Below are 12,028 nucleotides of genomic sequence, written 5' to 3' on the forward strand. Positions count from 1 at the left end.
AATGTTCAAATACCAAAATCAATAGAAAGGTATGTAGATTGAGAAACAAATAAAAGGGGGGGGGAACTATTTTTAGAAAAGCAAAAAAGGAGAGAAAAATCACACAGTGCAATCAAAAGGTAGGATAGCAATAACACAAAAATATCAATAATTACAATATAGATAAGGCAACTGGTTTAAATCGACACACTAAAACCAAAATAAAGTCAGACTGGACTAACAACAAAGTCCAGCTATGTTCTATTTGTAAGGGATACACCTAAGCATGAGTACACAGAAAGGATGAAAGTAAATGGATGAGAAAAGATGTATTAGACAAACATTAACCAAAAGCAAACTTCCACAGCTATAATATTAAACTATACAGACTATAAGACAACAACCCTAACAAGGGAAAATGAGGCTCACTACCTAATACAACCAGAAGGTATAGCAATATACAGGTACAGGTATAGCTGTATATAGGTATACAGGTATACAGATATAGCAACTATACCTATATATTGCTGTATGACATACAACAATATATAGGTATAGTTGGTATACCTAATAAAATACCAAAGGATATAAAGCAAAAACTGAATGTATTACATGGGAAAATGAACAAATCCACCATTTTAATGGAAATTTTAGCATAAATATCTTAATTATTATAAAGAGAAACAGTCAAAAATTTCTAAAGATAGAGAAAATTTGAGCAATATAAACAACAGAGTTGATCTACTGGACAAATATATATAGACCTGTATCCGACAATGAGAGAAACAATATTTTTTTCAGATTCAGTAAAACATTTATAAAAATTGATCATACACTAGGCCATAAAGCAACAATCAACAGTGTCAAAGAACTGATTCATACAGGCTACCTTAACTGCTTGTGATGCAATTAAGTTTAAAGCTAACAATAAAAAAGCTAAATTTAAAACCACACATGCAATGGAATTTTTAAATAACTGATGGGTCAAAGCAGATATGATAACCTATATTAAAAATACTTAGGCAAAACAGTAAATACTTCATATCAAAACTGTGGGATGCAACAAGAAAGCAAAATAGGCAAATGTATAAACTTAAATGCTTATATTTGAAAACAAGGAAATCTAAATATGAAAATATAGATAACTTTAAAAGAAAGAAAACGAAAAATTATAATAAATCTAGATAATAAAAAATAAAGAAAAAACAGAAACCAGTTTTAAAAAATAAAAGTCAACATTGATTTATTGAAAAGAATGTAACTGACAAATCCCTGGGGAGACTACATCAGACCCCAAAAAAGTAGAAGGCACAAATAAATCTTAATAAAACAGGGAGTGATATAGCTACAAATAGAAGAGTCTAAAACTTTATCAAGAGAAAATTATGAACATTTTTATGCAAATGAATTTGACAAATTCTAACAGCAGAGATATGGGCCACCAAAACTGACTCATTAACAATTAGAAAGTCTCAACAGTTATCATAACTACAAATATATTGAGGTGATAATTAATTATCTTCCACAAAGAAAACACTAGGCAATGACAGTTTTATAGAATTATCCTACCAAAATTTCAAGAAACAGATTAGTTCAATCTTACACAAACTCTTTGAGAGAACTTTGTAAGAATAATAAAAACACAGGACTATCTTATTCTTGAACACATGTGAAAAATTCCTTTAAAAAAGTTCTGTTTGGAAGCTGTCCACCAGGAACCCTACGCTTACCTCCTTATACTTTGTGACTGACAGATTCACACGGTTATCTGTCTCCTGACACTAAACAGTACCTGTAGCTAGTTATATAGGCAACCAAATAGGTCAAGGCAACCATACAAATACTTCCATGTAACTCTGTCCCCCTGGGGAAGCAAGACTTTTGCTGCTTGCTAGAATATTTGCTGGTTGCTTAAAAAGTGCCGGACCCTTGGACCTGGATTACTCAGTTACAGTGCAAACATACTGTGTACAAAGCATGTGTCTGGGACTATGCTTGAGTGACAATGTTTTTTGTCTCTGACCCAGGAGTCTCATGTCTTCTGCCGCTATCCATGAAACAATAACTGGCTTAACTTATTAGCCTGTAAGTAGGATAAAATCTCAGAGCCTTCACAGTTCTTGATAAATATTATCAAAATAAATCCAGCAATGTACAAAAGCACCAAATTGGGTTTACCTCAGGAAGGCAAATGCACTTTAAATTGGAAAAAATGTATACGTATAATTTACTACCTCAGCCTGTGAAATGAGAATAATATAATCATTTCAATAGACGAAGAAAAACATCAATAAACTCAGTACTTGGATAAGGATTACCAAAACAGGAACAGAAGGAAACTTCTAGAAACTAAAAAAAAAATTTTACCAAAAAGGTATAGCAAATATCATTGTTAATGGAAAAATATTAGAAGCACTTCCTTTAAAATTGGGAAGAGAAGCATTCTTAAAATAAGAAATTAAATATAAAAGAATTAGAAAGGAAAACACAAAACTGTCACTATTAGCAAATGAAATTATAACCTGCATATAAAACCCAAAAGAATTTACAAATTTTTAGAAAGAATGAGAATTTAGCCAAAGCTTATAAGATCAATTTTTTAAATTGCATTTCTATATACCCCAACAACAAATAAGCAGAAAAGGCAACTTTTAAAATAAAAAAAGTCATGGTTTATAACAGGAACAAGAAAATTTATAAGCTACCTAGAAACAAATCCAACAAAAGATGTGCCTCACCAGTGTGTAGATAGTTAAAAATTTTATGCAAAGACATTAAATATGATCTAAATAAATGGAGAGAGTGCTCAAATTCATGGACAGAAAGACTCAATATAGTTAAGATGTCAATTTTTCCTAACTTGATCCAGACATTCAATGCAATTCCAAAGTACCAACAGCTTTTGTGAAATATAGCAAGCTGTTTCTTTTGTATAAGAAGATCCAAGACACCCAAACTGCCAAGACACTACAAAAGAAAAATGTTAGGATAATTTCTAAACCAGACATCCAGTCTTAATGTAAGGCCGTAATAATAATCACGATAATGCAGTAATTCATGCAAGGTTAGACAAATTGACTACCAGATATACAGAATGGAGATCCTAGAAACATACCTAGACACAGCTGCCAAATGAGAGAAATGACTTTGCTGATTAGTGGAAAAAGGGAAAATTCTTCACTAAATGGTATTGAGACAACTGGTTATTCATAGGAAAAAAACAAGATTAGATTGCTCTAAAAATTAGACCCCTCATAGTATATTAAAAAATCAATTCCAAATGAATGAAAAAATTAACTATGAAGAGAAAAACTGTTAGAAGGTAATATAGGAAAATGTATTTCTGACCTGGGATAGGCAAGGTTTTTTTTTTTAATTTATTGGGGTGACAATGGTTAGTAAAATTACATAGGTTTCAAGCGTACAATTCTGTAATACATTATCTATGTATCACACGGTTTGCTCACCACCCAGAGTCAGTTCTCCTTCCATCACCATATATTTGACCCCTTTTACCCTCTTCTACCATCCCCCTCCCCCTTACCCTCTGGTAATCACTGAACTGTTATCTGTGTCTGAGTTTTTGTTTCTTTGTCTTGTTCCTTTTTCAGTTTTATATCCCACATACGAGTGAAGTCATCTGGTTCTCAACTTTTTCTGACTTATTTCACTTAGCATAATCTAAAGATCCAACCATGTTGTCACAAATGGACTATGTAATATTTTCTTATGGCAGAATAGTATTCCATTGTGTATATATACCACATCTTCTTCATCCAATCATCTATCGAAGGACACTTCGGTTGTTTCCATGTCTTGGCCACCATAAAACTGCAATGAATATTGGAGTACATACAGTTTTACAGATAAATGTATTCAGATTTTCTGGGTAGATACCCAGGAAAGAGATTGCTGGGTCATACGGTAATTCTATTCTTAATTTTTTGAGGAACCTCCATATTGCCTTCCATAGCAGCTGCACCAGTCTGCATTCCTACCAACAGTTTATGAGGGTTCCTTTTTTCTCCACAGCCTCTCCAACACTTGTTACTGTTTGTCTTGTTGATGATAGCCATTGTAACTGGGGTGAGTTGATATCTCATTGTGGTTTTGATTTAAAATGTTTTTATGTTATCCTCTTTACCCTTTATGTTATGTTTAAGTGTATAGTGCCATATTTTGTGTAGCAGTTGTGTAGGATTTCTTTAAAAAGACATAATATGCAGTTAATCATGAAAGATTTTTAAATTGAACTACAATAAAAATATCAAATCTATTCATTAAAAGATACCAATAAAGAATAGACACAAAATGGGAGGAGACATTTACAATACAAAATAGACACAGCTTAAGAAATCCTATAAATCAATAAGAAACAAATATTCCAAGTAAAATTAGCAAAAGACATCAATAGCAATTTCATAAAATAAACATGGCCAAATAAATATATAAAAGATGTCCAATCTTATTAGCAATTAGGAAAATGCAAATTAAGGGTACCACAGAAACTATTTCATACTCAATAATGGGCAAAATTTTATAAACTTGACAACATTAAGTGTTGGGAAGAAGACAGAAAAATGGAAACTATATCACTTTTGGGAATATAGTTTACTACAACTATTTTGTAGAACACTATGGTATTCTAATAAAGCTAAGAATATATAGGCCTCTACAGCCAATAGTTACACTCTTTAAGAACTCTATTGGAAACATGTACAGGAATGTTAATGGTTGCATTGCTTATAGTAGCCAAAAAAAGGGGTGGGACTAAGCAGCTACAAAAAAAGGCGTGGGACTAAGTATTACAGTAGAATGAATAAATTACAGCACATCTGTATATGAGAATGCAACACAGCAATGAAAAAAAACTACAATTACCTGCATTTATGAACATGGCTGAATCATTAAAAAAAAGTTGAAAAAAATGCATGTCACAGAAAATTACATTCGGTAGCATTTCATTTACTTAAAGGTTAAAACACCCATAATAGAAATATACATAACCTCAGTATCTGGCACACGTAGGTACTCATCAATATCTGTCGAATGACCTTAAGTAAAGAAATAGCTAATATGAAACCCTGGACAGTAATAACTTCTGGGAGAAGGGATGAAAATGTAATCATGAAATGGCACACAGGAAAGTTTAAATATACAGAAGATCTACACCAATAAGATATGACTGTGCCTATTTCCCAATAATCTTACCGACAGTTATTTGATAAAATTTTGGGAATTCTCCCAATCTGATATGGTAAAATTGAGTATAATTTCAATTTGCATTATTATTATGCAAAAGGTCATCAACGTTCTATGTTTTAGCTATTTGTATACCCTCTTATATCAATAATCCTGTTCCCTTACTTATTGATTCCCAGCAGCTCATATAACACAGAAATAAGTACTCTGCCTCCTATATGAATGACAGATTTCTCAAAGTGCATTAAAGGTGCTGAGAATGTTGGGTGCAGTTATTCATTTTATTATTGTCTTTAAAAATATATGTTGTTATTCTTTTATATTTCACAAATAAAAAATTTTACAAGTTAAAGAATCTTCTACTGCCATAGCCCATTGTATTTTAAGGGAGATAAGTAATTATTGGAATAAAGCTAGGAATTTTCACAATTATTGAAGTTCTAAATTTTTTATGACTTGGGACATCAATGTTTAATGCCTGAGGACAACTCTTTGGCCCATATGTCAGAGAAAGTATTGCCTTATTCCTTAGGACATGAATTCTAAATTATTTAAAAGAACTGTGAAAATTGCTCTTACTTACACCATTTCTTCTATAAAATACACTTTGGATTTTTTTTTTAAGTGGCTTAAGAGAACATTTCCAACTTACTGGACCAGTCATGCCTGTAGTTTTTAAATTGGCCTATCCTAATTCCTCAAATATCTTATCCTTCATACACTCCTCAAATCTCAAAATAAAATTTCTAAAAATTAGCTTGTTGGGACAGAAGAATCAAAATCATCATCAAAATGTCAACATCACTGTTTCAGAGGAAGACAAGGAACTAGAAGAAAGGTACTCCTTTGTTCAGTTTCAAGACAAAATGGAACCTCAGAGGCAGTTCCTTGGCAGTTGCTTTTACATATATCACAGTGTTCCCTTGCGTTCCTGCCCCTTTTTGGATACAAAATACCACTAGGCAGCTATTAAAACTGATTAAGAAATTATTTCAAGTTTTACCTTCTTAAGAATATAAATTTACCATTCATTAGGGACATTTTATTCCTTCAATTGCTTCATAAAACCAATCCTGTTTTTAACATCTTTAACTTTTGCAAGAAGGCCCAAAGGGTTCTGGTTTTCTTTCATTTCTGAAACGTCCTTGTTCTTCTCTATTGGATCACCTGAATAGAAAGTAGCACTCCAGGAATACAAACTCTTATAGAAAAGGGTTTTTACCATATAGGTATCTACCATAGAACAAACTGAAGTCTTATGAAAAGGAATTTATTCACTGGTATCAACAAAGCTGAGTTACAATTCACAAGGGAGAGCTGGTGCCTGATTTAAAAGACTAGTGGTCTAAGAAGAGATTTTAACAAATGCGAATCAGTAGATAAAAGAACACTAGGAACAAAGACAAGACAAAGACCGTACAGTAGTCCCTCCCTTATCCATGGTTTCACTTTCCACAGTCTTAGTGACATGGTCAATGGTGGTCCAAAAAAATTAAATGGAAAATTCTAGAAATAAATGATTCATAAGTTTTAAATCGTGTGCTGTCCTGAGTAGCGTAATGAAATCTCGCACCATCCCGCCCGGATCATGAACCACTGCTTTAGTGTATCTTTGGTGCCTACTCTACCTGCCTGTTAATAGCCATCTCAGTCATCAGATCAACTGTCAAGGTAACACAGTGCTTGTGTTCAGGGAACCCTTATTTTACTTAACAATGGCACATGAGCAGTGATGCTGGCAATTTGGACATGCTAAAGAGAAGCCGTGAAGTCCTTCCTTTAAGTGAAAAGGTGAGTACAGTATAGTAAGATATTTTGAGAGAGAGAAAGAGACTACATTCACATAACTTCTATTACAGTATTTTTATAGTTGTTCTATTTTATTATTAGTTGTTAATCTCTCACTATGCTTAATTTATAAATTAAATTTTATCATAGGTATGTATGTATAGGAAAACACACACACACACACACACACACACACACGGTTCAGTACTATCCAACATTTCAGGCATCCAGTGGGGATCCTGGAATGTATCCCCCCCCCAAATAAGGGCTACTGCACTTTAGAAGACTGACATTATAATCCGTAAAATAGAATGAAAAACTAAGAAGATAACAGATATTCAGACTGATTTAATCAGTTGATACTTAGTATAAATATTCTGGGAATGTGTCTGAATGAAACAGAATTATGAAACAATAAAATATATGTGTGTTTTCAGGAATGTTATGGCGGTACAAAAGGTAAATCCATTGGGTTCAATAAGAAATTATTCATTTATCATTGATGTGTTCTCCACCAATATTAAAAGGAGGAAAACAACTATTTGGATTGATATTAAAAGTAAAAAACAATGGCTATTCTTAGAGATAAAAAATAATTTATTATAATAAAAAAGTGTGACTTTCATAATTCATGAATGTCAAATTATTAAAAAATGACAATCACTGTACAATTTTTTAATAAAGGAACAGACCTGCCCCACTCCAACTCTAGTTAGATGGCTGTTTTAACTATATTTATAACAATAAGACATATAGCATGCACAAAATAAGGTGAACTATCCCAACAGTTAAATTTCAAATGCCTTGGGCTAATCATCAAGAAAATATTTTATATATAAGTATCCCCTGTCCTCTTCATACACGATTTAAAAATCAAAGAAATCCTACAGAGAAACTAAAAACACAAGACTTTTGCCAATTATATAATTACCCAATTTACCAAGGGTTAACTGTATAAGGAAGCATAATACCATTTCTTTCATTTCAACCAATAATGTCATCAGTCTTTACACTCTTATTCAAGCTTCATTCTTAATGCCCCATTGCATGACATAAGCAAATACTAACAGAACACATTCACAGAGACTCAAATAATCTTTGAAGAAAAACAAAATACATGAAAGTATGCATTTTATAAGGCTTTAATGTTCATTCCTCACAAGCATAGAATAAAATCTTTAACCAGTACAGTACATCTGTTTTTAGTCCTCTGAATTCAAAATAAACCCCTCTTCCTAGGCTATGCCAGAAGAGAAAATTATAAAAATTTCAGTTATTTATATAAATTGAGTATGACATTCATCCCAAACTGACTGAGATGAGATTGTCAAAGAAACATACTTTTTGGATTAATACATTGTACTTAGAATAATTATACTTATTAAGTATAGTTCATTTTTACTATTATAATGTTTTCCCTCTTACAATCATATAATATGTCAATGCTATTTTATCTATTCTATCAAAACCTGATATGGGACATTCCAGCTAAGGTTAAAGTTTACTCTATTAAGTCATTCTTTAAAAAAAAGGGGCGGGGGAAGAAAATGGGAAAAACTACAGTGTTAATGTTGAAATGCGTCCTCTAAGAAATTTCAGAGTTTCATATAAAATTAAAGACAAAACACAAAAACAAATGATTTTCTCCACTAAAGTTTGTTAAAATGATGGTAGCAAGCTGAAATCCTGAAGCTCAATTCAATCCCGAAGAACCACTTTTCTTTCAAGAGAAAGTATAGTCACCCTCTCAAAATTATACTAAAACCTGACTTATACAGTAACCAAAATGGTCTTTAAAAGGCCCAGAACATGTCAATACTGAGTGTTAATGCTACATGTTTTAAAGAAATCACTCACCTTTCAAACCTAGAGTTTGTAGCTGGAAGAGCCGACCAAGTTCATAAGGCAAAACCCGTAACATATTGTCATTTAAAAGCAATTCCCTGTTTAAAAAAAGAATTGTTTTAGTTGAATTTATCAAGCCTTATTAATATCTACAATCATTTTCTTAACCTTCTCTCTAACATACCATGATTAATGTTTACATTCAAGGCGCATTTCCATATGCTTATCTAAAACTATTGTATAATATTAAAGTACTATACAATGTGTGACTGCCACAACTGTTGACAGTCTTTCTATAACGACCTCATCCTCTAGCACAGAGGATTAGAGGTGAAGGAACTGCGTATCATTCCTCGGCTAAACCCACCCTTTATTTATCCCTCATCTAAATGTCTACCGGGTGCAGATCAGGATGACAGATATTCTTAGTATCCAAAGATAACATATCTGTGAACCTAGTCTAATTCATAAAAAGTAAGTTTTGTATAAACGTCAGGATTTAACTATAATAATAGACGATCACCTGCATCAAGTTTTGTAACTGTCTACAACTATAATCACATCAAGATATTATGATGAACAATCACTGACATAGGACATAAACATGAAAAATAAAGCATAGGATAATATAAATAATAGGGAAGCAGAGATAACGTCTGAGTTTCTCACTGAAATTTTGGGTAGACTATAGAAAAAATAAACAGCCCTCTTATTAGATGACTAAAAAGTATTAAAAAAAACCCCAGAAAACTATCAAAAAACATACAGTAAGGGGATGGTGAAGAACAAGATTCTAAAATAATATAAATGTTTAATTTTAAACATATGATAGCAATTTTTAAAATTACTACTCAGCAGGAAAACAATATAGAAAAGCAATCCTTGTTTGTCCTGGGAATATTTATACAAGGTCTTAAGACTCCTACAAAATTTTCTCCCATGAAGAAATTTTTGAGAAACCCTGCAGGACTAGAACTAAATCCATTTATTATCAGGTCTTAAGAGTTCCTTAGGGAGTTGTAATATGTAAGTATACCTTGCCTTATAAAACAGAGGTATGTTCCTATAAGTTTTACTTACAAGCAAATCATATTTTCCCAATTATTTCTAATTAGTCTTACTATGCTACACTTGAGCCTAAAGTCAAACTTAGTATTTTAGTTCCACTCACCTCAACTTTGTCAAAGGAACTTGGTAACACAAGCACACTTTTAGTGAAAACCCTCCAAAAGGAAGTAAAAGAAATGTTCAAGGGAGGCCAACTCAAGCATTGTGCTTAGACAATTGATATGATTTGATCTTCAAACACATATGGAAATCCTACTGTAAGATGAGTAACATCCCATAATTTTCTTATTTGGTAAATTGAGAATTTTATATAGTGAGTCACATCTATAACATTTCCTCACCTGAGAGACACCATGTTTCCTAGTTCTGCTGGTAAACTTCTGAGTTTATTGGATGACAGATCCAAGTAAACCAGATTATGAAGCTTGGCAATATCAGGTGGAATGCGACTAAGGTAATTGTCATTTAGGTGCAGCGCTGTCAAGTGTGTCAATGACCAAAGTGATGTACTTAAGCTCCGCACTCTACCTAAAAGGAAAAATATTGAAGCATTAAACGTTAGGCCCAAGACAAACAAACACTGAACTACAAGAACTAAAAAGCAGTGGAAGAGTCTGCAAGTATATATAGATACAGTATCTTTGACATTTTAATTTTGTGTTTAATGTCATTTGACAGCTTCCAAACACACTTGGCCCTTCTTTAATTTCAGGCCACTTTTGCCTGAAATTACAAACCTTCCGTGTATTAAGTAAGATATGGTGTAATAAGGAGAACTTTGGAATAAGGGTGACCATATGGTCTCAAGGAGAAAACATGGTGCTGAATTGAGCTTTTATGGCAGAACAGTCTTGAATTTTTTTTTTTTTTAAGTCACAGTCCTAACAAAATTTCTCATATACTCCATGAAAATACAATAGTGCAAGGTGTATCCAAATCTAGGGCCTGGATTAGTCTACAAACTTTAAATAGATAAGAGTAATTACTATGACATAAAACTAACTGTAGATTAGCTACCAGGAAAACCATTTAACCACAAAGAAGACATCTCCCCTGCTTTCTGATGTTAAAATTATAGGTTAACCCTGGTTCAATATTTTCCATTAACTGCAACATACTCAAGGAAATAGTCATACATTAAGTTTTATCAATCAGTCAGCATCTGATAGCTTAGTGGAGTATGTACTAGAAAAAGTCAGAAGACCTGGTTCAGAGTCCTGATTTTTACCATTTGTTAGCTATATAAGCCTGTACAAATCACCTCGCTTCAGCTATTATAAAATGTAATATTATCTTAATAATTTATATGAAGATTATTTTATAAACTTTACACAAGTAAAATGGTATTTTAATTATATGTCACTTTCCAAACAATTGATTTTGATTTAAAAAGTAGTAGAAGGTAGAGACAGCAGAAAATCTCAAAAGGGAAATGTTACTTTTCATGTCGCTATGGAGCAGTAAACTCAAACTTAGATCTTCCGTCCAGGGTTCTTAAACACTACAGGTTCCTCCGTGCTGTCTATAACTAGGCTTAAAATGCTGACTAGGATTTTGCATTTTAATAAGAAACAAAGTTTTCAAGATAAAACTTATTTCAGTTTTATCCAGGGTTTAACCAAGTGGTTCTCAATCCGGGCAATTTTGCTCCCCCAGGGACTTCTGCAATCTGGAGATATTTTTGGTTGTCAAAACTAGAGGAGTGTTCCTGGCTCTCACGGGTAGGCGCCAGGAATGCTGCTAAACATTCTACAGTGCACACAACAGCCCCCACCACAGAGAATCATCTGGTCCTAAGTGTCAGCAGTGCCACCTTGAAAAACCCTAAGTTAACCTAATAGGATTTGCTCATATTCATTCTTTTGATTACCTATCACCTATCTACCCAGTTACCTTTTTAGTTAAATGTACAGGTAAATTCTTGCTACTGACACTATAATATGGATTTAACTCTTCCAAATGAAAGCATACTGGGGGGGGGGGGGGAGTGGGAACTATATTCTACATATGTAATCTGTATTGTATCAATTCATAAAAGAAAAATAGTGCTCATTTTATTTTTAATAAGTTTTTAACTTTGTGATAATTTTAGATTTACAGAAAAGTTACCAAGATAATATACACAGTTCCTGTATACCCCCCTTTT

At 32.7% G+C, this 12,028-nt stretch overlaps 1 protein-coding gene across 2 annotated transcripts in view; it reads right to left on the bottom strand.

The window, feature by feature from the left end:
• CNOT6L (CCR4-NOT transcription complex subunit 6 like) overlaps positions 1-12,028 on the bottom strand; it is a 97,345-nt gene that overhangs the window by 54,461 nt on the left and 30,856 nt on the right. For both annotated transcript variants that reach the window (XM_033105956.1, XM_033105955.1), the window contains exons 3-4: positions 10,224-10,410; positions 8,827-8,912 (exon numbers count right to left, since the gene is read on the bottom strand). In XM_033105956.1, coding sequence (XP_032961847.1) covers positions 8,827-8,912; positions 10,224-10,410 — 273 coding nt within the window. The remainder of the gene's footprint in view (positions 1-8,826; positions 8,913-10,223; positions 10,411-12,028) is intronic.

This window comes from Rhinolophus ferrumequinum, chromosome 5 (genome assembly GCF_004115265.2).
Source record: "Rhinolophus ferrumequinum isolate MPI-CBG mRhiFer1 chromosome 5, mRhiFer1_v1.p, whole genome shotgun sequence".
NCBI lineage: Eukaryota > Metazoa > Chordata > Mammalia > Chiroptera > Rhinolophidae > Rhinolophus > Rhinolophus ferrumequinum.